General features: G+C 44.8%; 1 protein-coding gene across 1 annotated transcript in view; it reads right to left on the minus strand.

The window, feature by feature from the left end:
- GMPR (guanosine monophosphate reductase) overlaps nucleotides 1-26,577 on the minus strand; it is a 137,134-nt gene that overhangs the window by 81,165 nt on the left and 29,392 nt on the right. The window contains exon 6 of the mRNA XM_073589944.1: nucleotides 9,420-9,526. Coding sequence (XP_073446045.1) covers nucleotides 9,420-9,526 — 107 coding nt within the window. The remainder of the gene's footprint in view (nucleotides 1-9,419; nucleotides 9,527-26,577) is intronic.

The raw sequence follows: 26,577 nt of genomic DNA on the forward strand, positions 1-26,577 counted from the left end.
AAGCTACAGTCCACGAACAGAGTCCACTGCGCAAACAGCAAGCACACCGGCCCCTTGCACATAAAATATACAGGACAGATAAACCCCAGGTGATTTACCTCTTCTCCACAGTCACTGCAATATGGGCAATCAGGATCCAGGAACACCATTAAAATCCAACAGGGATAACAGTTTATTGTAGAGTAGAGAAAAGGTAATAAAAATAGAAAAAATGTGGATAAAGGTAGTTGCAATAATTCAGGTAAACTTACTGCTCTTTCCCTAGTTCCTTCACTGCTGTATCATTGGCAGCAGCAATGTCAGCAGCAAGTACAATCACAGTCCTTTAACCAATTCCTGGATGATTATAGTCCTCGGCGGGGCACTACTCAGTCCCTGTGTCTGACAGTCCTGGCAGCCAATATTCTCCCCAGCCAGGGGTCCCTTCTGTCCCAGACAGGGATCTACTTATACCCCAAACAGGGGTCCTCACTGTTCCAGATGGGAACACACTTATGCCCCAGACAGGGGCTCCTTCTGTCCCAAGCGCGGACACACCTGTGCCCCAGACAGGGACACACACCCTGCCTCAGGCTCTCCTGCCTGGGCTCTGACCAGGAAGCAGGAGCTTCCTCTTCCCTAGAGGATTCTGGCTCAGCCCCCTAAATTAACCCCTTCTGTCCCTGCCTCTAGCATGTGCATACAAATATGGCAGTGTAAAGTACAGAGAACAATACAGAGAAAAAAGGGGCATTACACATTGCATTAACTCCAGCAAAACATTAATGTATATACAGTGGGGAAAAAAAGTATTTAGTCAGTCAGCAATAGTGCAAGTTCCACCACTTAAAAAGATGAGAGGCGTCTGTAATTTACATCATAGGTAGACCTCAACTATGGGAGACAAACTGAGAAAAAAAAATACAGAAAATCACATTGTCTGTTTTTTTTCATTTTATTTGCATATTATGGTGGAAAATAAGTATTTGGTCAGAAACAAGCAATCAAGATTTCTGGCTCTCACAGACCTGTAACTTCTTCTTTAAGAGTCTCCTCTTTCCTCCACTCATTACCTGTAGTAATGGCACCTCTTTAAACTTGTTATCAGTATAAAAAGACACCTGTGCACACCCTCAAACAGTCTGACTCCAAACTCCACTATGGTGAAGACCAAAGAGCTGTCAAAGGACACCAGAAACAAAATTGTAGCCCTGCACCAGGCTGGGAAGACTGAATCTGCAATAGCCAACCAGCTTGGAGTGAAGAAATCAACTGTGGGAGCAATAATTAGAAAATGGAAGACATACAAGACCACTGATAATCTCCCTCGATCTGGTGCTCCACGCAAAATCCCACCCCGTGGGGTCAGAATGATCACAAGAACGGTGAGCAAAAATCCCAGAACCACGCGGGGGGACCTAGTGAATGAACTGCAGAGAGCTGGGACCAATGTAACAAGGCCTACCATAAGTAACACACTACGCCACCATGGACTCAGATCCTGCAGTGCCAGACGTGTCCCACTGCTTAAGTCTGTACATGTCCGGGCCCGTCTGAAGTTTGCTAGAGAGCATTTGGATGATCCAGAGGAGTTTTGGGAGAATGTCCTATGGTCTGATGAAACCAAACTGGAACTGTTTGGTAGAAACACAACTTGTCGTGTTTGGAGGAAAAAGAATACTGAGTTGCATCCATCAAACACCATACCTAATGTAAAGCATGGTGGTGGAAACATCATGCTTTGGGGCTGTTTCTCTGCAAAGGGGCCAGGACGACTGATCCGGGTACATGAAAGAATGAATGGGGCCATGTATCGTGAGATTTTGAGTGCAAACCTCCTTCCATCAGCAAGGGCATTGAAGATGAAACGTGGCTGGGTCTTTCAACATGACAATGATCCAAAGCACACCGCCAGGGCAACGAAGGAGTGGCTTCGTAAGAAGCATTTCAAGGTCCTGGAGTGGCCTAGCCAGTCTCCAGATCTCAAACCTAAAGAAAACCTTTGGAGGGAGTTGAAAGTCCGTGTTGCCAAGCGAAAAGTCAAAAACATCACTGCTCTAGAGGAGATCTGCATGGAGGAATGAGCCAACATACCAACAACAGTGTGTGGCAACCTTGTGAAGACTTACAGAAAACGTTTGACCTCTGTCATTGCCAACAAAGGATATATCACAAAGTATTGAGATGAAATTTTGTTTCTGACCAAATACTTATTTTCCACCATAATATGCAAATAAAATGAAAAAAAAACAGACAATGTGATTTTCTGGATTTTTTTTTCTCAGTTTGTCTCCCATAGTTGAGGTCTACCTATGATGTAAATTACAGACGCCTCTCATCTTTTTAAGTGGTGGAACTTGCACTATTGCTGACTGACTAAATACTTTTTTTCCCCACTGTAAATACACCATTAGGGTGCCGCATAAAGTGCACAGGCCCGGTGCAAGGGGAAAGAAGGGGGCAGACGAGGGTCTCATCACCTCCATACACCCCTCCCCCATAAAACATGGCTGTACTCGGCCATGACGACCTCCGGATGGGTAACACAGTAATAAAACATCAGAGTAACAAATTTAAGTTAGAGCAAACGTAAGAGTCCCAGTCTCTTGCTCAAAACGTGTCTGCCGGACCAAGCTCTCCCCCTCCCCCTTTGACCAGACCACGGGTCTAGCAGCAAATAGGTCCACCGGGTCCAACAGGGGTCTAGTCCAAGGTAAAGGGAATCTTTGCCACTGCCGCACATGCAGTCAGTTAACCCCCATAGGGTTGACCGACCCGTGGTCCAGCAAAGGATGCACAAACTTGCACAAATAACTTGGATGAGGAAGGGGGAAAACAAAAACACAGTCTCTTATTCGTGACCTTTCGGGTCACCACCGACACTCATTCCTGGTGTCATCTAGGGCTCCCTGCCCATCCAGAGACGTGGAGCAGTCTCTTCACACATTTTTCTATTACTTCGGTGCAACCCGCACAACTCTCTTAAAAGGACCACATCAGTCAATACAGAGCCGCTGCGTACCATAATAGGCCACATTCTGGCCCTGGATCACTATCTTATTTCCTCTAGCAACGGCCAGCTCAGCAAACTTGGAGCTTACCGCTCCCGTGAGCCAACTGTGGCCACCGATTTCTTCTCTGTCTCACTGCAGGAGCTGCGGTCGTTGCAAGTGATCGCCGGACACATTGCCCCTCCTGCACCTGTCTCTCCTCGGTACCGGAGACCACTGTGACCACCACAGCATACAGTCCTCAGGCCAAAAACAGGTGTGGGGACTGGGGTGAGGGTAAGCATTGCACTCACTGTGACTGCATCTGGCTGCGACAGTCCACCACTGCGGCAGTGCGAACTCAGGATCTCGACTGCGGTGGTCCCTCTTTCCACTGCTTCCGCTTTCTCGACTGCTCCTTCTGGCTCAGGGTCCTCCACATCCGTGGCGTTCCAGCTCAAGACGATTTTCCTCACCAGCTGCTGCACACGGATAGGTAACTCACTCAGCAATGGCGTCTTCCTTCCGGATACGGTTCTGCCCATTCGTGGGCGGGTGACACTTGTCTGTTTCACCCGTTTTCTTGGGTTTGGCTGCACGGGTGGAGACATCTTCTTCGCCCACACCCATTTAGGGTGGGCCTTCTGCCTTTTGGCGCCAAATCTCCATGACGCCCACGAAAGGCGGCAACATCTCCCATTTTCGCACCAACAGCCACAATCTTCTCGGTAGCGGTCGGCACCATCTTTAAATCAACAAAATCCGTCATCTTTGCCTCTGTCATGGCGGTCAACATCTCAAAGTTCACTTTCAGCCATCACCTTCAATTCTTTCACAGCAAACACATCAAAATCACTGTCGACCGCTATCTTCAATTCTTTCTCGGCACACATTTCTAAATCACACATCTCAGGAATTCTCGCCATCAGTCTTTCGGCTGCGGTGGTCCATCCTGCAGACTACACTAAGTGTAACAAGGTGGCACAGGGTGGTAGTTATGGCTGAGTCACTTAAAGCTACAGTCCATGAACAGAGTCCACTGAGCAAACAGTCAGCGAGCATCCTGGCCCCTTGCTCATAAAATATACAGGACAGATGAAGCCCAGGTGATTTACCTCTTCTCCACAGTCACTGCAACATGGGCAATTAGTATCCAGGAACACCGTTGAAATCCAACAGGGATAACAATTTATTGTAGAGTAGAGACAAGGTAATAAAAGTAGAAAAAACGTGGAAAAAGGTAGTTACAATAATTCAGGTAAGCTTCCTGCTCTTTCCCTAATTCCTTCACTTCACAGAATTTCTCATGTTGATCAGCTGTGAATACACTGAACATGAACTGCCGTGACCTCGTCAGTGGTATTTTCTCACTGTCCTGAAGTCACAGCAGTTCAGCCCGGCTGTGAGAACACCTTCAGTGAATAGCGGTGAGGTCAATGATGCTGCGAACCTCACAGCCTGACCTGCGATGAAGTCTGGAGCATGGGAAAATGAACTGGCATTTTCCCACGCTCCAGGGTTCAGCGTAGGTCGGGCTGTGAGGGAGTGCAGACTCAGTGACGTCAGCGCTAGTCACTGAGGCTGCCCTGGCAGCATCTCCCCATTCACCAGTGGTTTTTCAGCCGGGACGGTCGCATCTTAGCATCGTCCAGGTTGAAAAATGTATATCGCTCAGATATAAATTACGGCATGGGACACAACAATGGACAGGTATGATATATTGTTGCTTTTTTATTTTATTTTTATTACAGGAGAATGAGGACTTTACATGGAATAGGTGTGGTTGTAAGTATGGTTTAATTAAGAAAAATAAAGGAGTCTGTGTCTTTATTTCAATTAAAGGATTTTTTACTGGGTGTCTGTGTTTTCTATTTACAATTTAACTATGTAGCGGCTGAGAGCTGATGTTTTTAGTCGGGGGGCCAGGATCCATGGCCCCTTTCTAGACTATTAACATCAGCCCTCAGCTGTCTGCTTAGTCATTGCTGACTATTAATTATAGGGGGACCCCATGCCATTTTTTTCCTGTAAAATAATCTTTTATTCATTAAATACATGTCCAGAATTTTGCACACACACTATACTAATTGTATTTGTCACTGAAATCTATGTATCTACCTATTCTATATGGATTTACTGTATGTAATCCATCTCTCCTATCCAGTTGGCTCCTGCAGTGATTTTACAGAACCAGGCAGATGTATTACAGGCTACCGGCTTTTCTTCTATCTTTCTCTCTCTGCAATATAAATATAAATACATATATATATATATATATGTGTGTGTCACTGACATCTATATACAGTGCCTTGCAAAAGTATTCAGCCCCCTGGAACTTTTCAACTTTTTCCCACTGTGGCATGGCTAAGGGTTGCATAGTTGATGGGAGGTATGTGTCTCAGAGACAACTTGTCTCTGTAATGTAAGCCCTAAGTAATATCACTATATTGCTAATGTATTGCAAGGACCTGTGGTGAGGTCACAGTCACATGACCAGTCAGCTGCTGGGTTCTTGGGTGTGGCTATACCCATATAACGTAGACTGCTCCTGAAACAGGGGGTTGTATGTGGGGAGGGGAAGTCTCCTGTGTGTGTTGTGTTCTGGCTCCAGGACTGAGCTTAAAGGACTGGACATTTGTTATTTATTTTGCCTGAGCTAACGGCTATTTCTTTTGTGCTCTTTTATTTTATGGATTTATGATGCAATAAACCCCATGAACTTTAAAGGAACCTGCCTCCTGATTGTCTCCCGCTGCACCTGAGTGAGTAGAATCCCTACACCGCATATCATGCTTCAAACATAAAGATACCAAATGTAATTTTTTGGTGAAGACTCATCAAGTGGAACACAATTGTGAAGTTGAACTAAATTTATTGGTTATTTTACATTTTTGTGGAAATTCAAAAACTGAAAAGTGGGGCATGCAATATTATTCGGCCCCTTTACATTCAGTGCAGCAAACTCACTCCAGAAGTTCATTGTGGACCTCTGAATGATCCAATGTTGTCCTAAATGACTAATGATGATAAATTTAATCCACCTTTGTGTAATCAAGTCTCCGTATAAATGCACCTGCTCTCTGATAGTCTCAGGGTTCTGTTTGAAGCACAGAGAGCATCATGAAGACCATGGAACACAACAGGCAGGTCCGTGATACTGTTGTGGAGAAGTTTAAAGCCGGATTTGGATACAAAATGATTTCCAAAACTTTAAACATCCCAAGGAGCACTGTGCAAGCGATCATTTTGAAATGGAAGGAGTATCATACTACTGCAAATCTACCAAGACCCGGCCATCCCTCTAAACTTTCATCTCAAACAAGGAGAAGACTGATCAGAGATGCAGCCAAGAGGCCTATGATCACTCTGGATGAACTGCAGAGATCTACAGCTGCGGTGGGACAGTCTGTCCATAGGACAACAATCAGTCGTACACTGCACAAATCTGGCCTTTATGGAAGAGTGGCAAGAAGAAAGCCATTTCTCAAAGATATCCATAAAAAGTGTTGTTTAAAGTTTGCAACAAGCCACCTGGGAGACACACCAAACATGTGGAAGAAGGTGCTCTGGTCAGATGAAACCAAAATTGAACATTTGACAACAATGCCAAACGATATGTTTGGCGTAAAGGCAACTCAGCTCATCACCCTAGACACACCATCCCCACTGTCAAACATGGTGGTGGCAACATCATGGTTTGGGCCTGCTTTTCTTCAGCAGGGACAGGGAAGATGGTTAAATTTGATGGGAAGATGGATGGAGCCAAATACAGGACCATTCTTGAAGAAAACGTGTTGGAGTCTGCAAAAGACCTGAGACTGGGAAGGAGATTTGTCTTCCAACAAGACAATGATCCCCAACATAAAGCAAAATCTACAATGGAATGGTTCACAAATAAATGTATCCAGGTGTTAGAATAGCCAAGTCAAAGTCCAGACCTGAATCCAATCGAGAATCTGTGGAAAGAGCTGAAAACTGCTGTTCACAAACGATCTCCATCAAACCTCCCTGAGCTCGAGCTGTTTGCCAAGGAAGAATGGGCAAGAATTTCAGTCTCTCGATGTACAAAACTGATAGAGTCATACCCCAGCGACTTGCAGCTGTAATCGCAGCAAAAGGTGGTGCAACAAAGTATTAAGTTAAAGGGGCCGAATAATATTGTACGCCCCACTTTTCAGTTTTTGAATTTCCACAAAAATTTAAAATAACCAATAAATTTCGTTCAACTTCACAATTGTGTTCCACTTGTTGTTGATTCTTCACCAAAAACTTACATTTGGTATCTTTTGAAGCATGATAAGTGGGAAAAGGTTGAAAAGTTCCAGGGGACCGAATACTTTCGCAAGGCACTGTATATATATATACTGTATATATACTGTATATATATATGTATTCTATGTGTATATATTTATTCTTTTCTAACCTGTCAGTGTGATTTTACTGTACACTGCACATGAATTGCGGGCTTTACAAAGGACACCGGTGCGTAATTCTCGCAAGTCACACAGATGGTCTTTGTTGTGTGCGATTTTTTTCTCGCACCCATAGACTTACATTGGCGAGTCTCGACAGATATACACAGCAAATTGCAGCATGCTGTGATTTCACTTGCACGTATAATACAGGCAAGAAAAAAAGATGGTGATGGGAGCTGCTCCACAGATTAACAGCAGTCTGAATGCTATGCGATGTTTTATCGCATAGCCCTCGTCTGTATTCCTCAACAGTGTGACTCCGGCCTAAGAGTGTTATTGCATGACATCTAAGTCTGTGGCTTACTTCAGGGAAAACAAAGCGATCATAGGTCTGAAATCAGACATGCTAGATCCTTATTTTCCCTGCCAGTGGTGTAACTACAAAGTTATGGGCCCCGGTGCAAACTTTCAAAAGGAGCCCCCCATGCCAAAATACACGCACATTTTGGCTCCGTACACCTCGTACATGCATGGCTCCGCTCACCTCGTACACACGAGGCTCCTCTCCGTACACTTCGTACACACACGGCTCCGCTCCGTACACCTCGTACACACACGGCTCCGCTCCGTACACCTCGTACACACGCGACTCTGCTCTGTACACCTTGCACACACACAGCTCCGCTCCGTACACCTCGTACACACACGGCTCTGCTCCGCTCACTTCGTACACACGCAGCTCTCCTCCGTACTCCTTGTACACACACGGCTCCGCTCACTTCGTACACACACAGCTCCGCTCACCTCGTACACACAAGGCTCCGCTCCGTACACCTCATACACACACGGCTCCACTCCGTACACCTCGTACACATGGCTCCGCTCACCTCATACACCAGCGGCTCCGCTCCGTACACCTCGTACACACACGGCTCCGCTCTGTACACCTTGTACACACACTGCTCCGCTCCACACACCTCGTACACACATGGCTCCGCTCACCTCGTACACACAAGGCTCCGCTCACCTCGTACACACAAGGCTCCATTCCGTACACTTTGTACACACATGGCTTTGCTCCTTACACCCCGTACACACACGGCTCGGCTCACCTCGTACACATGTGGCTCCGCTCCGTACACCTCGTACACACACGGCTCCACTCAGTACACCCCATACACACACACAGCTGCGCTCCATACAACTCATACACACACGGCTCTGCTACATCCATCCTGTAAACCTCTCCTCCTAACCCCACACATAAACTTACCTCATCCAGCAGTGTACCATGACAACCAGGTCGGCAGAGTCCTGCATAAACGAGGCTCCTGATCATGTGACCCCCTGACTCTTCCCCTCCTGTGACCTCATCACAGGTCCTGTGTGTAGGCCAATTGCAGTCTGGCAGCCACTCAAAGCAAGGAGTTGCACAGCCAATGAGCGGCTGCAGCTCCGCGATCGGGTCTCTAAACACTCCGAGGCCCGTTGCACCTGCGACCCCTGCGACCGTGGTAGTCCCGCCCCTGTTACCAGCCAATTATATGTCTTTGACCCCCATGTCAGCCGAACTCTTCATTTATAGTCTAAGATACAAGGGTGCTTTCAAAAATAGAAGTGATAATAGTTTATTTTTAGATCAATTAACAGAATGGAAAGTGAATGAAGAAAAAAGAGAAATCTAAATACACCTGATTAGAATCCTAACCATCAGTCCTTTGCAGGCAAAAGGTGATCACACAAAATATTGATTTGCTTTACATTTATCTTTGTATTTTGTTAACTGATATAAATAAACTGTTAACAAGTCTATTTTTCAAAACATTCTTACTTTTCAGTATTTTTTCACAGCTGTCTAAATTGTTGAGCAAATATTCATTATATATATTTCGTATTTAATCAGCAAAAAACTTTTCTCCTATTTAGTATTAAAAAAAAAATCTGGATGTTCCTTAAAAAGTAGATTGGAATACAAAAGTCCGCAAAACTCATGGGCTGACTATGTGTTAAATATTAAGAACATCTCTGTACTTACAGAAATAATGTGTCCTTTCAATCCATGGGCAGAGTCGGCACATTCAATCACAGCACTTAACTGTGGATAGCCAACACCGGTTTTAATCCTGGTTGTGCAGACAGAACCTGTCAAAGTAAGAAAATATAATATTAATTGAAGACTGCAGCATGACTAAGGTCAGATCGCCATGGTGCAGCTGCGCCAGGCATCTGAAGACCAAACCCAACGATGATGCTGTAAAAACAATAATACTGTAAGAATACTAATGCTATTTTGCCCCCGAGTTGTGACCTTTGGGTCTTTGTGATATCCACAACCATGGATCCTCACCTTTTGGAAATTCACCAATCACTGTAGCCAGTAGCAGCAATGTACTTCATCTATTCCAGGTAAAATTAGTAAAATCTAAATAATTCTTCAGGCAACACAGAAGTCTCTAAAATTAGAAATACCCAGGAAACTGTTTGCAGAAGCAAAACAGGATTTGTAGTAAAACTGAGCAATGCACTATGAGGAGCGGAGAGACTAACTAGGGCTGTGTGTGCTGTATAAATAAACTGAATGTCAGCGTTGGCTGTCTATGACGAAGTACACACAGTACACTTAACTGGTGGAAAATGCAGGTAACCAAGTCCATGTGAGGCAGAAATCTAAACAAAAGCAGATGTTCATTTTATCTTTTTGATGGGACATATTTTAGTGGGGAAAACAATATAAAGAAAGGGCTTCCAAATCAAGTGCAGACTTTTCCATAGAGAAAATCCCAAACTAAACTCTAACCTCAGCTCTTTTTGGAATTTTCCATAACTGCCTCATCCATTAGAGGTTTTTCTGCCTAGGGTCTTTGTTGGACAGGATGTGCAGGAATCTTTAGTCGCAGGGAGACTCACAGCAATGGTCCTTTTCAATATAGTAAAGGCTGCACTGTCTAGCCTCTCTTGGATATGTTTGTCTAGACATCTTGTTAATCAGTAATCGGAAATAGTCCCATGTCAGATTAACATGACATCGGCCTGTTAATCTAGAAGGTTCTAGATGTGGGTCTTTGACTGTGAGATGTTAGAGAAACAGGTAACTGAAGTGGATTATCTGCTGAAGAGGTCACAAAAAGTTTAGGGCACAGTGAATACAAGAGGCTGGGAATTGAGAGTTTTCTTGCCTGGGGAAATAAGTTTCCTCTCTTCAAAGCCACATTTGGCCCAAACTATCAGACATTATAGCACCGAAGTCCAGAGTTATGAATATTGGTGGTTTTTTTAACAACGTAGGTCTTGAAGTTATGGGAGATATAGTTTCGGTGTTGTGACAAAGTGGTGAACGGAACGCATTTATTTACATCACTGGGCAGTCACTGCATCATCTCCAAATATATATGTTATTATTATTTATTGTTATAGCTCCATTTATTCCATGGCGCTTTACATGTAAGGAGGGGTATACATAAAAACAAGTACAATAATGTTAAACAATACAAGTCATAACTGGTACAGGAGGAGAGAGGACCCTGCCCGTGAAGGCTCACAATCTACAAGGGATGTGTGAAAATACAGTAGGCGAGGGTAGAGCTGGTCATGCAGCGGTTTGATCGATCGGTGGTTACTGCAAGTTATAGGCTTGTCGTAAGAGGTGGGTCTTCAGGCTCTTTTTGAAGGTTTCGATGGTAGGTGAGAGTCTGATAAGTTGTGGTAGAGAGTTCCAGAGTAGGGGTGATGCGCAAGAGAAATCTTGTATGCGATTGTGGGAAGAGGAGATAAGAGGGGAGTAGAGAAGGAGATCTTGTGAGGATCTTAGGTTGCGTGCAGGAAAGTACTGGGAGACGAGGTGACAGATGTATGGAGGAGACAGGTTGTGGATGGCTTTGTATGTTATGGTTAGGGCTTTGTACTGGAGTCTCTGGGCAATGGGGAGCCAGTGAAGGGATTGACAGAGGGGAGAAGCTGGGGAATAGCGGGGGGACAGGTGGATTAGTCGGGCAGCGGAGTTTAGAATAGATTGGAGGGGTGCGAGAGTGTTCGAGGGGAGGCCACAGAGCACGAGGTTGCAGTAGTCAAGGCGAGAGATTATGAGGGCATGGACTAGGGTTTTTGCAGATTTTTGGTTGAGGAATGAACAGATTTGTGAAATATTTTTGAGTTGAAGTCGGCAGGAAGTGGAAAGGGCTTGGATATGTGGTTTGAAGGAGAGATCAGCGTCAAGGATTATCCCGAGGCAGCGAGCTTGTGGGACTGGGGAGAGTGGGCAGCCATTTACTGTAATGGATAGGTTTGTTGGGGGGGACACGTGAGATGGGGAAAGATGATGAATTCTGTTTTGTCCATGTTAAGTTTCAGAAATCTAGCAGAGAAGAAGGATGAAATAGTGGACAGACATTGAGGGATTCTGGTTAGTAGGGAGGTGATATCTGGTCCAGAGATGGAGATATGTGATATATATCCCATGTTTCCTACCAATGGAAAGCTAAAATCATGATAGGAAGTATATCATTAATATTTCCCTTCTGAGACCTCCAAGTGGGGACTTATGAAAATCACAAAATTATTTAGGACCTAGCCGCATTTCATTGACCAGACCCAATCTGAGGTCATCCAGGGGAAGTATGTGGGCATAACGTTTAGCGGATAAATACAGATTTTGAATTATAATCGTTGTCAGTCTTAAAATACAGACTTCATTGTAGTTCTGAACCATTTTTCTAAAAGGAGAGCTTCCATCTCCTAAGATCTGCGCCATTTCCATGACACAGGTTTAGTTCTTCTCTTTTGCTATCCCTTATATATTTTATATATTTTTATAAATGCTGCCTACTTTCTAGGATTAAACATATAAAATGTAATAGCTTTTTCCTTTTGCTCTATAAACCGGGTCCCTGAAGACATATGCTACCTGTACCTTGTGTCCAATCTGCTTGCACAAACGACTAGCAGTAGCAGCTAGTTTTCTTGGGTGATTGCAGAGCTTGACAGTGATTGTACCAGGATGTACTCTGGTTGGAATACAACTGACACTGGAATGGAATGGCTGTCCGACATGTAGAGAAGCTGATATTTATAAAACTGTGCAGTGGTCTCTTAATTTTTGCCAGAGCTATATATATATATATCTATATATATATATACACACACACACAGTATATACCGTATATACTCGTGTATAAGCCGAGATTTTCTGCCCATTTTTTTGGGCTGAAAGTCCCCCTCTCGGCTTATACGCGAGTCATATACCGGGGGGTAGGAGGGGGATCAGGGGGGTCAGAGACCATACTCACAACTCCTGGCACATCTCTGCAGCCCCTGCTTCTCCCTCTGCTGCCTGCTTCCTGCATTCAGCGGTCACGTGGTACCGCTCATTAAACTCATGAATATGCGCATATTTATGAGTTTAATGAGCGGTACCACGTGACCAGCTGAATGCAGGAAGTAGACGACAGAGTGACAAGCAGGGGCTGCCGCTGCAGAGAAGACCTTGCACCAGGAGGGGTGAGTATGATGGGGCAGAGTAATATTCACCTGTCCCCGTTCCAAGCCGTGCACTGCTGTGTCTCCGGGTCCTCCTGCTGTGATGGCAGAGGGCGCTATGACGTAGTCAGTGCGCGCCCTCTGCTGTCACTGCAGAGATCCGGGAGACACAGCAGTGGATGGCGATGGAACAGGGACCGGTAATTATCGCCGGTGCCGGGGGCTCAAGACACCAGCACCTGGCGCCCAGCGATGGAGAGGTGAGTATGGTATGTCATTTTTTTATTGCAGCAACAGCATATGGGGGGTATTTATGGAGCATCTTATGGGGCAGCATTAACCCTTGTGCAACAGCATATTATGGGGGGTATTTATGGAGCATCTTACGGGGCAGTATTAACCCTTGTGCAGCAGCATATTATGGGGGGTATTTAAGGAGCATCTTATGAGGCAGCATTAACTCTTATGCAGCAGCATATGAGGGGTATTTATTGAGCATCTTCTTGGGCCAGCATTAACCCTTGTGCAGCAGCATATGGAGGGTTTTATCTATGAAGCATCTTCTTGGACCACCATTAACCCTAGGCTTATACGCGAGTCAATAACTTTCCCCAGTTTTTTGTTGCAAAATTAGGGGGGTCAGCTTATACACGGGTCGCCTTATACATGAGTATATACGGTGTATATATATATATATATATGGGTCGCTCTCCCAGGGCCGTGGGGTACTCGGTACCGGGCCGGTGTCCGGGGGATGTGTCACAGCAGCGGTGACCCAGTCCGTGGCCCTGGGCGCCCAAGTCAAGGGTGGTTTGTGGTAGTTAATGGAGTAGTTCATGACGCCACCTGTGGTGTTCGGCAAGGGAGGTGTTAAGCCGACGACGCATGCAGATCTGCTGGGACTGATGGTGTGGTGTAGCTCCCCACAGGTGGAGCTGTAGTCCCAGGGCAGTGTAGGTGCTATGGGTGAGGAGATGCGCAGGATGGTATGGATGCTGGTACCCAGATGTAGCGGTGCTGAAGGTGTTAGCGCACAAATGAATGGAGGACACCAGAGCTGCAGTTTCAAAGCTTTACTCACAGTTCATGGTACACACTGGTGCCTGCCTCCGTGACGTGTCCTCCGGGGTAAAGACTCAACCAACCTCCCGGGCAAGTCAGGGCTCTCCTCTCCAACACTCCGCCAACATGTACCTTCCTGAACGACTCCGCCAATGTGCCTGGTGGTGTGAAGCACTCCAGTACTTAGTAACCCTGGAATGCCTCCTAAGAGATGTTCCTAGAACTCTACTTGCATGGCAGACAGCTGTAGCCTGCTTCGGGGATGTCTCACTCCCGGCTCTCTATCTGTGTTGCTGTTGTGCCTCGAGTCTTGGATGGGAGTAATGCATTTACAGCCAACTACTCCATCGGTGTCGGCTGCAGATCCATAAGTGTACATACAACCTCGGGGACCGGGCCTCGGCCTTGCGCTGAGAACCTATAGGCAGGGTTCCTCTTCTAACCCATGTCTCCTCTCTGTTCTCTACTCCTTTGTTCCGTACTTGACTCTTTCTTATGGAAACTTAGGTTACAGTTCTACGTCTTTCCACCTTCCTTACTTTCCCATGCCAGCTGGCTCAGGTCACTGAGGCAGCTGCAGCACTCCTTCCTCCATCCCTTCTTCCAGGGATCCTCACTCCTCTCTGAGCGACTTCCTACTGCGCCGACCTTCTGTCAGACTGAACCTCTAATTCTAAACTTTCCCAATCTTTTATATGGATCTAAACTCCACCCACCTCCCAACACATCCAGTGTTCCAAGCAGGGAACCACCAGAGGTGCTCTGCTACTCTCTAAGAACTGAGCCGCAATGTGGTTGTGCAGAACTACCCTGTTGTGTGGGGTGCGAGTGTTGGAGGGTGGAAAGGAGCTCCCAACTTACCCAGATGGTGGGGCACCACACCTTAGGAGAAGGTGCAGTACCTCTGTGGCGACTGAGCCTCAGGGGCGCCACATATATATATATATATATATATATATAGCTCTGGCAAAAATTAAGAGAAAACTGCACAGTTTTATAAAAATCAGCTTCTCTACATGTCTGACAGTCATTCCATTCCAGTGTCAATTGAATTCCAACCAGAGTACACCTCATTCTACTTAATGTGCTTCTGATTAGGTGATCATCTGAACCAAATCTTATTTAACGAAGTAAGGTATAAAAAAACCGTCCTGTGGTGTTCACAATCCTCTTGCAATAGGACAAGCTGGATGGCAAAACAAGTGCTCGCAATATCCCAAAAGTAATAGGAATGAGAAAATAACTTTTATCCATGCCAAAAGAGTTGAAAAGAAAAGTCTTGAGTGAGGAAAAGAAGGGCTCAATTCTGGATTTACTAGCAGAGGGATACAGTGAGCGTCATGTTGCCTCCATCCTTAAAATTTCTAAGACGGTAGTCCATTACAACACGATCAAGCATCAGACATTGGGAACAACAAAACTACAGACCGGCAGAGGGCAAAAACGACTCTCTACCATCATCTTATTCAAATGTCACTCAGCAACCACAGGATGACATCAAGTGACCTACAAAAGGAATGGCAAAAGGCAGCTGGGGTGAAGTGCATAGCAAGAACAGTTCGTAACATGCTCCTAGAGGCAGGGCTCAAGTCATGTAAAGCTAGAAAAAAGCCATTCATCAATTAGAAGCAAAGGAGAGCCAGGCTGAAGTTTGCCAAAGACCATAAGGATTGGACCATAGAGGACTGTAGTAAGGTAATGTTTGCTGATGAGTGTTATGAACAGGTCACCGAGGAGGATGGCAGGAATAGGCTAGGCCACCAGGAAACCAGAAAGGTTGGTAACTTAGCGGATTGCAGACCCTTAGGCTGAGTTCACACGTGGCATTTTTTTCGCGTTTCCGCGGTGGTTTTAACCGCGCAATTTTGCCGCGAAAACGCGAAAAACAAGCATCCCATGCATTCCTATGGGATTCTGCAATGCTGTGCTAATGCTGCGGTTTTTACCGCGGCGGAATCGCTTCGCGGTAAAAACCGCAGCATGCTCATTAATTTGCGGAATCGCGGCGATCCCGCACCCATAGGAATGCATTGTTCCGCTTACTTCCCGCATGTGGCTGTGCACACCATGCGGAAAGTAAGCAGAACATTTGCGGATGGTACCCACGGTCCGGAGGAGAGGAAACTGTCCTCCGGGCTGTGGGTACCATATCCCTGTAAAAAATAGAATTTAAAAATAAAAAATATTGTTATTCTCACCCTCCGACGTCCCGCGCAGTCTTCCCGCCTCTCTCCACGCTCTCGTTCCCAGTAGTCCTTTGCGAAAATGCCCGCGATGGCGTCCGTTCTCGCGGGATCGCGAAGTCTCGCGGTCATTGGCGCGACGTCATCGCGAATTACCGCGAGACATCGCGATCCCGCGAGAACGGACGTCATCGCGGGCATTTTTGCAAAGGATTACTGGAAACGGATGCGCGGGACGTCGGAGGGTAAGAATAACACCATTTTTTATTATTTTTTTACATTCTATCTTTTACTATTGATGCCGCATAGGCGGCCTCAGTAGTAAAAAGTTGGTCACACTTGTCAAACACTATGTTTGACGAGTGTGACCAACCTGTCAATCAGTTCTCCAAGTGATGCTACAGATCGCTTGGAAAACGCTAGCATTTTGCAAGCTAAATACACTTTCAAAATGCTAGTTTTTCCGCGGGAAAATCGCGGGAATTTAAAATGCGATTTTCCCGCGGACTGGAATTCCGGAATTCTCGCGGTAATTTCCGCGAGAGTTCCGGTACGTGTGCACTTAGCCTTAATCCTAACAACACAGTAGCAGTAGCCGTGGAGCATACCTACGATGCCCTAGATGCCTCGGTACAGCCGGAGAGCTAACTAAGCCTAAAGCAAGAATGGTGAAATCTAAACTGCCCCGGAGTGCACCCCAAAGGAATAGATAGCCCCCAAACATATATTGTCGGTGAGACAAGATGAGACACAAACGCAGGCAGAAAATAGACTGAGCAAATGATGGGGCCCAAACTGACTAGATAGGATAGGAAAGGAAAGACACCTGTCTGCAACCATGCAAAAACCATAAAAAATCCAACACGTCTGATGTACAAAAAAACACTGAGGTCTCACGACCTCGCCCCCACTATATTAGCATTCTGGTATGAACTGGCAGCAAAGCAAAAGAGACTAATATAACAGGGGACTGAACAAACTGACACAAGCTGTAAGATATGGAGCGGGGTCCAGCACAGCCCCCAGCAGGGAGCACACTGAACCCGCAAAGCCACACAGAAAAAGGCAAAACCAGATCAGAAGCAAAGGATTAGCAAATGAACAACTTAGCTGAAAAATGCAGGATCAGGCAGGAGACAGCAGACCTCAAGTTGCACAGGAAGAATTAATCACCAGCAACAATTGAGGTAAGTCTGCTCACTTAAATACTCCCAATCAGTAACCCCAGATCTCCAATCATCATCAGGTGGCAGACCTCTGTCAATCTGGCCAGCTCCACTAACTACACTAACCACCAGAGGGAGCCCCGACTCAGAAGTAAAAGAATTCACAACAGTACCCCCCCCTTAAGGAGGGGTCACCAAACCCTCATCCACGCCACCAGGCCGATCAGGATGGGCCCGGTGAAAAGCACAAACCAATCTCTCAACATGAATGTCAGAAGCAGAGACCCAAGAATTATCCTCCTGGCCATAACCTTTCCACTTGACCAAGTACTGGAGTCTCCGTCTAGCCAGACGAGAATCCAATATCTTCTCTACCTCATACTTCAAATTACCCTTAACCAATACAGGGTCAGGGGGCGCCGCCATGGGTACTACTGGCTCCACAAACCTTTTCAACAAAGATTTATGAAGAATGTTATGAATCTTAAAGGTAACTGGAAGAGCCAAACGGAAAGAAACAGGATTAAGGATTTCCAAAATCTTATAAGGTCCAATGAACCTTGGCTTGAATTTTGGAGGCGCAACCTTCATAGGAATATTTTTTGAAGACAACCAAACCATATCACCCACTCTAAACCGGGAACCAATGGTCCTATGCCGGTTGGAAAACCGTTGGGTCTTTTCCTGAGAGTGGGACAACTTATCTACTACTTGGTCCCAAATATGAAGCATTCTCTCTACCACAGAATCCACACTTGGGCAGGCCGAAGCTTCCACCTGCCCCAAAAGAAAATTGAGGATGAAACCCAAAGTTACAGAAAAAACAAGACATCAAAGTGGCAGAACTAGCCCAATTGTTTAGCGCAAATTCGGCCAAGGGCAAAAATGAGACCTAGAAATCTTGATCAGCAGATATGAAACATCTCAAATAGGATTCCAAAGTCTGGTTTGTTCTCTCAGTCTGCCCATTGGCTTAGGATGAAATGCATAGGAGAAAGATAACTGAATTCACAGTTTGGAACAAAAAGCTCTCCAAAATCTGGAAACAAACTGGACTCCTCAGTCCGACACAATGTTCTCAAGAATCCCGTGCAAACGAACCACCTGTTGTAAAAACAAGGGCACCAATTCAGTAGAAGATGGCAACTTTGGGAGTGGTACAAGATGGACCATCTTAGAAAATCTATCACAGATCACCCAGATAACAGTCATTCTCTGAGAGACAGGGAGATCAGAAATAAAATCCATTGAGATATGGGTCCATGGCCTCCTGGGCACCGGCAGGGGCATCATCAAACCACTAGAACGAGAACAGGGCTTGGACTGAGAACAAGTCCCACAGGACTGCATAAAATTCCTGACATCACGAGATAAGGCAGGCCACCAAAAAGACTGACTCACCAAATCTCTGGTACCAAAAATACCTGGATGACCAGCTAACACGGAGCAATGAATTTCAGACATTACTCTTCTCCTCCACTGGTCAGGGACATACAATCTTCCCATAGGGCATCATTCAGGTTTGTCCTCCTGAAGTTCCTCCAGGGCACGTCTCAAATTGGGTGAGATGGCGGAAAGAACTACACCCTCATTTAGAATTGTAGTAGGCTCGGTCACATCAAGAGAATCCACAAAGAACCTCCTAGATAGGGCATCCGCCTTAACATTCTTAGTGCCCGGAAGAAAGGAGACCACATAATTAAAACGCGTTAAAAACAAGGCCCACCTAGCCTGTCTAGGATTCAAGCGCTTGGCTAATTCAAGATAAATCAAATTCTTGTGGTCAGTGAGGACCACAACTTGATGTCTAGCTCCCTCCAACCAATGTCTCCACTCTCCAAATGCTCACTTGATGGCCAACAATTCCCGATACCCACGTCATAATTACGTTCAGATGGGGAAAATTTTCAAGAAAAGAAGGCACAGGGATTTATCTCGATCTCTTTGGGACAAAATGGCTCCCTGCACCAAACTCAGAAGCATCTATCTCCACCTGAAATGGGAGTGAAACATCAGGTTGCCGTAGAACCGGAGCAGAAGTGAATCTCCGCTTAAGCTCCTGAAATGCCGAGACTGCCTCTGGAGACCAATTCACCACATCAGCGCCTTTTTTGGTCAAATCCGTCAGTGGTTTAACAATACCAGAAAAATTACTTATAAATTTATGGTTGAAATTAGCAAAACCCCAAAACTTCTGGAGAGCCATCAGAGAAGTGGGCTGAACCCAATCATAAATGGGCTGTACCTTGGCCGGGTCCATTTCAATAGCAGACAGGGACAAAATGAATCCCAAAAACGAAATCCTCTGTACACCAAAGAGACATTTCGATCCCTTAACATACAGAGTATTTTCCCTCAAAATCCGGAACACAGTCCGGGCATGTTCCACATGAGAATCCCAATGACTGGAAAAGATCAAAATATCATCCAGATAAATGATCAAAAACTTATCCACAAAGTCCCGGAAAATATTGTTCATAAAAGATTGGAAGACAGAAGGGGCATTAGTGAGCCCAAAAGGCATCACCAGGTACTGAAAATGTCCCTCCGGGGTATTAAACGCCATCTTCCATTCATCCCCATGCTTGATGCGAATAAGATTATACGCCCCCCTGAGGTCCAGTTTGGTAAACCAACAGGCACTTTAACTCTGGAAAATAAATCAGAAATCAGGGGTAACGGGTACTGATATTTAACAGTGATTTTGTTTAGGGAACGATAGTCAATACATAGCCTTAATAAGCAATCTTTCTTGGCCACAAAAAAACAGTACCTAAAGGTGAAGAGGATGGTCTGATATGACCCTTCTGCAACAACTCCTTGATATAAGATCGTATAGCATCATGTTCAGGTACCGATAAGTTGAAAAGCCGACCCTTGGGAAATTTATAACTCAATTGTACAGTCATAACTCCTATGAGGAGGCAAAGACGCGGAGTGGACCCCAAAAGAATAGATAGCCCCCAAACATATATTGTCGGTGAGACAAGATGAGACACAAACGCAGGCAGAAAATAGACTGAGCAAATGATAGGGCCCAAACTGACTAGATAGGATAGGAAAGGAAAGACACTGTCTGCAATCATGCAAAAACCCTAAAAACTCCAACACATCTGATGCACAAAAAAACACTGAGGTCTCACGACCTCACCACCACTATATCAGCATCCTGGTATGAACTGGCAGCAAAGCAAAAGAGACTAATATAACAGGGGACTGAACAAACTGACACAAGCTGTAACATATGGAGGCGGTCCAGCACAGCCCCAAGCAGGGAGCACGCGGAACCCGCAAAGCAATGCAGAAAAAGGCAAAACCAGATCAGAAGCAAAGGATTAGCAAATGAACAACTTAGCTGAAAAATGTAGGATCAGGCAGGAGACAGCAGACCTCAAGTTGCACAGGAAGAACTAATCACCAGCAACAATTGAGGTAAGTCTGCTCACTTAAATACTCCCAATCAGTAACCCCAGATCTCCAATCATCATCATCATCCACTACCCACAGTAACCACCAGAGGGAGCCCTGACTCAGAAGTAAGAGAATTCACAACAGATGAGTCTAATTTTCAGCTTTGCCCAACATCTGGTCGTCTAATGGTTAGACGGAAACCTGGAGAGGTGTACAAGCCACAGTGTCTTGTACCCACTGTGAAATTTGGTGGAGGATCGGTGATGATCTGGGGATGATACAGCAAGGTTGGAATTGGGCAGGTCATTCTTTGCGAAAGACATATGACTCAAGCCGCATACAAGGTTATCCTGGAAAAACAGTTGATTCCTTCTTCTCAGGCAATGTTCCTCAACTCTGAGGACTGTTTTTTCCATCAGGACAATGCGCCATGCCACACAGCTAGGTCAATCAATGTGTGGATGAAGGACCACCACATCAAATCCTTGTCATGGCCAGCCAAATCTTCTGACAGGAAACCCATTGAAAACCTCTGGAATGTAATCAAGAGGAAGATGGATAGTCATAAGCTATCAAACAAAGAAGAACTGCTTACATTTTTGCACCGGGAGTGGCATAAGGTCACCCAAAAGCAGTGTGAAAGACTGGTGGAAAGCATGCCAAGACGCATGAAACCTGTGATTAAAAATCATGGTTATTCCACAAAATATTGATTTCTGAACTCTTCCTAAGTTAAAACATTAGTATTGGTGCTTGTAAATGATCATTAACTTGTTTTCTTAGCATTATTTGAGGTCTGCAAGCACTGCATTTTTTTGTTCTTTTGATCATTTCTCATTTTCTAAAAATAAATACAAAATTTAGTGCTTGGAAATTCGGAGACATGTCAGTAGTTTATAGAATAAAAGATCAATTTACATTTTACTCAAAAATATACCTATAAAGAGAAAAATCAGACAAACTGAAAATTTTGCAGTGGTCTCTTAATTTTTGCCTGAGCTGTTTATTTATATATTATAACAAAGTCACTGGCAAAGTGCTGGAGGGGAGATATGCTTCATTGAGACTATTAGCATCAGTGATTTGAAATCCAGAAGTTTGCTCCAGCACCCTATGTGTTGAGAGGGGTTAATCGGCCATTTTAAGGGCTGGGTTTTTGTGGACAAACATAGAGCGGGTGGAAAGTTGTCCACCTCATCTCCACCCCAGAGTGTGGTCTGGGCTTTAAATAGTCTGCCTTCTGAGGCATTCACTGTTCAGTGTGTCTGGAGAGGCTAACTCCAGAAACTTGAATGTGTTTGTGCTAAACTTAATCTAGTGTCTTGCTAACCCTGAGCGGAAACTCGCAACCACAAGGACTGTGCTTTGTATTACGTTTTTGCTTTTTTCTTAGGCCAGAAAGGCCTTGTTTGCTTTCTATCCTGGATTTTCCTCCGTATGCAGCCGAGTGAGCTGATCTACCACACGTGGTGTTTCAAATGAGGACAACATTCTAGGAATACGTATAGCGGCTGTGGACAAACTGCATGTCCTAGGTAAAGGCAACCATATGCCAAGAAACAATGACAGACAGCAACAGCTGCTTCAAGGGCAGCAGCTGGAGCAACAGGAAACAAATAATCTGTTGGTACAGCAGCTCCAACATCAGCAGCAGTGACAGCAACAGGAGGTGCCCACACGGCAGATGGAACTCATTGCAGAGGCTGTTTGTGGGAGGCTGGCAGTCCCTTCCTCAACTCCAGGTTATGAATCGTACGTCCGGAAAGCAGTAAGACAAGCCATGCAAAAAATGACCCCAGGGGATGATGTGGATTTATTTTGGACTATTTTTGAGCTGATAGCGGAGCAGGAGAAGCTGTCCCCAGTGCAGCAGGCAGAGGTGCTGACCCCCTATTTAACCAGTGATCCCCAAAAGGCTTATTATGACTTGGCATTACAGGATGCACAGGAGTATGTCATATTAAAAACTGAAATCTTGGCAGATGGTCAAGTGGGTTGTCATGGACAAATGTATTCACTTCCTTCCTAGGCCGATGCAGAACTGGATTACCCAGAGAGACCCCTGAAATGCATACAACCTGGTTGGTCTCATGGAAAGGTACCAGGTGGTTGAAAGATCCCTAAGGAAGCCAGGCGGTGTTTCATCATCATACTGGGGTACTCAGAAGGAGCCCAATTCTCAAAAGAGGCATTGTAGAGCCACAACTGGGGTGGCTTAGGGGTTGCCAAAGGTGGCTGGAGAAGACATGCTCTGTTGGAGGTGTCACAGTCCTGGTCATATAGTCGCTTGTTGTCCTATGTTCTCCAAACAGACTGCTGCATAGGCAGGCGCTGTTCGTACTATGCATATCCCACCTGCAGTGTGGACTATCGGCCTGGTGAGGGTCCTCAGTCAAGTCCTGAAACAATAAATGGGGTACAGGTTTCGGGTCTCTTGGACTCGGTGAGTTTGGTGACCCTGTTAAGGGTCACACTCCCCCACCAGTTGATCCCCGCAAAAAATGTGTGCGGCTGTTGTATTCACAAAGATGCCAAGGACTGCCCCGTTGATTGAGTAATTATAAAAGCTAACTCTAGGGCTGAGTTGCATGAGGTCAGTGTGGTTAAGGACCTGCTACATCTGGTGATAATAGGATGGGACTTTAGCCCGTTTTGAGACTTATGGCAGAAGACGGGGATACCAAGTCTCAGCCAGAAGCCAGGTCAACTGTTGGAATAATGCATATTGATCTGTATGTATTGCAACAACTACTACTGCACTGTTTTATATGTTGTGCATATTGTGAGATTGTTAACAAAGTTCAGCAAAAAAAAAAAAAAAACAGACAGGATGCCCCCTCCTTCTCTTCCCTTCTTGCTGTTGTAATGCTCCCATGCTGCAAGCCACAGCAGATACCAGACTGATCACATTTCATGCTGTAAGCTGTTCAACCTGGATATGAATAAATCTACATTCTGTGTTGCTGACTCTGGATGTTACACTGATTAATCCGCTGCTAACAGGTTATGGGCCCAGAGTCCTAGTGTCCCAGATCCCCAGAGCACAGAGAAAAGAAAAGAAAGGAAGACAGCAATGATGGCCACCAGCAGCAGCAACTCCATGAAGTTTACAGTACCAAGTCTCACTAACCAGAATTATCAATCCTGGAAATTCAAAGTGAATATGCTACTGATAAGAGAAGGTACGTGGAAATACACACAGGAGCCTAAACCTGACCCAGTATCACAGGAGTGGATAGAGATGGATCAGAAAGCACAAAGTACCATATCACTCAGTATAGATGATGATCAGATTGTGCATGTGTGTAAAAGTGAAACTGCAAGAGAAATGTGGGAGCAGCTGCAAAAGGTGCATGAGAGGATAAATTTAAGCAATAAACTATCTCATGAGAAAATTGTACCAGTCTAAACTACAGAATGGCCAGGATATGCAGGACTACATAACAAGCATTCTAGAGATTGTAGAACGCCTGAGAGGCATTGGGGAAGATTTGAAGGACTTTCATGTAGCCGCATTACTGCTTAGTGGTCTTCCAGAAAACTATGACACGCTTGTAACCGCACTAGATGCGCGTCCAGATGATGAGCTTACATTGGAGTATGTCAGAGGGAAGCTCATAGATGAATATAAGCGGAAAGCGGAAGGTGTAAACAGCAGGACATGCGATGCAGAATCTGCTTTACAGACACAAAATCTAAATGATAACAGAAAGCACCTAAAAGAAACACGTGAATGTTTTGTTTGCAAGAAATCAGGACATTTGAAAGCCGACTGCAGAGTCTGGAAAGCTAGAATGAATCAGCAGAAAAAGCAAAGCAGTCTTCAAAGGGTTAAAAGTGCTGTGTCTGCAGAAAATGATTCTGTGAATACTGAAACTGCATTTACTGTCAGTGTAAATACATCAAAGCATGTATGGTGTATAGACTCTGGAGCAACTAGTCACATGACTAATAACAGGGACTTCTTTTCTAAGCTTAACCAAAGTAAGTCAGAGAAAGTGATTATGGCTAATGGTCAGTACATGACTTCACAAGGTATAGGAGATGGTTATATTGATTGTCAAATCTCACCAACACAAAGCAAGAAGATCTCAGTAAAAGATGTGCTCTATGTGGCTAGTCTTGAGAGTAATTTACTATCTGTGAAGAAACTCACAAAACAAGGAAATTAAGTTACATTTAAGCATGATAGCTGCATCATCTCAAAAGAGGGCCACACACTAGCAGAAGGAAAAATCACAATGAACTTTACCAGCTTAAATGCAAAGCGTGTGTGTACACTGCTCAGGAAGAAAGGCACAATAACTGCATTCATGTATGGCATAGGAGCCTAGCACACAGAGACCCAGAAGCAATAAGGAAGTTAGTTCAAAAGCAACTAGCTGAGGACATTACAATTGATCTATGTAACCAGATAATGAAATGTACTAGCTGTATCAAAGGGAAAATGTCTAGAAAAGCTTTTCCTAAGAGAAGTACTACAAGAACAGAACAGACACTAGATTTAATACATACAGATGTCTGTGGTCCAATGAGCACTCAGACTCCTGGGAAGAAGAGATATTTTCTCACATTTATTGATGATCATTCAAGATATACAGTTGTCCATCTGCTTCACAGCAAGAAAGAAGTTCCAGAGAAACTTGAAGTATATCTAGCTGAGGTATATAATAAATTTGGGAGAATGCCAAAGATTCTACGTGCAGATAATGGGACTGAATACACAAGTAATGAGACACAGAGCATTTCAAAGAAAAATGGAATCCTATTTCAGACCACTGTACCGTACAATCCTGAGCAAAATGGTGTCGCGGAAAGAAGGAACCGAACACTCTGTGAAAGTGGAAGAAGTATGTTGTTTGATGCAAATCTGCCCACAGCATATTGGGGTGAAGCAATCATGACAGCTTGCTATCTTCAGAACAGACTACCAGGTAAAGCTACAGAGAAAACTCTGTTTGAGCAAGGGAACAGCAGAAAGCCAAAACTACATCATACAGTCATATGAAAAAGTTTGGGCACCCCTATTAATGTTAACCTTTTTTCTTTATAACAATTTTGGTTTTTGCAACAGCTATTTCAGTTTCATATATCTAATAACTGATGGACTCAGTTGTATTTCTGGATTCAAATGAGGTTTATTGTACTAACAGAAAATGTGCAATCTGCATTTAAACAAAATTTGACCGCTGCAAAAGTATGGGCACCCTTATCATTTTCTTGATTTGAACACTCCTAACTACTTTTTACTGCCTTCCTGAAGCACTAAATTGGTTTTGTAACCTCATTGAGCTTTGAACTTCATAGCCAGGTGTATCAAATCATGAGAAAAGGTATTTAAGGTGGCCACTTGCAAGTAGTTCTCCTATTTGATTCTCCTATGAAGAGTGGCATCATGGGCTCCTCAAAACAACTCTCAAATGATCTGAAAACAAAGATTATTCAGCATAGCTTTTCAGGGGAAGGATACAAAAAGTTGTCTCAGAGATTTAACCTGTCAGTTTCCACTGTGAGGAACATAGTAAGGAAATGGAAGAACACAGGTACAGTTCTTGTTAAGCCCAGAAGTGGCAGGCCAAGAAAAATATCAGAAAAACAGAGAAGAAGAATGGTGAGAACAGTCAAGGACAATCCACAGACCACCTCCAAAGACCTGCAGCATCATCTTGCTGCAGATGGTGTCACTGTGCATCGGTCAACAATACAGCGCACTTTGCACAAGGAGAAGCTGCATGGGAGAGTGATGCGAAAGAAGCCGTTTCTGCAAGCACGCCACAAACAGAGTCGCCTGAGGTATGCAAAAGCACATTTGGACAAGCCAGTTACATTTTGGAAGAAGGTCCTGTGGACTGATGAAACAAAGATTGAGTTGTTTGGTCATACAAAAAGGCGTTATGCA

This window comes from Dendrobates tinctorius, unplaced genomic scaffold, assembly GCF_039654945.1.
Source record: "Dendrobates tinctorius isolate UK_male_01 unplaced genomic scaffold, ASM3965494v1 ptg000115l, whole genome shotgun sequence".
Lineage (NCBI taxonomy): Eukaryota > Metazoa > Chordata > Amphibia > Anura > Dendrobatidae > Dendrobates > Dendrobates tinctorius.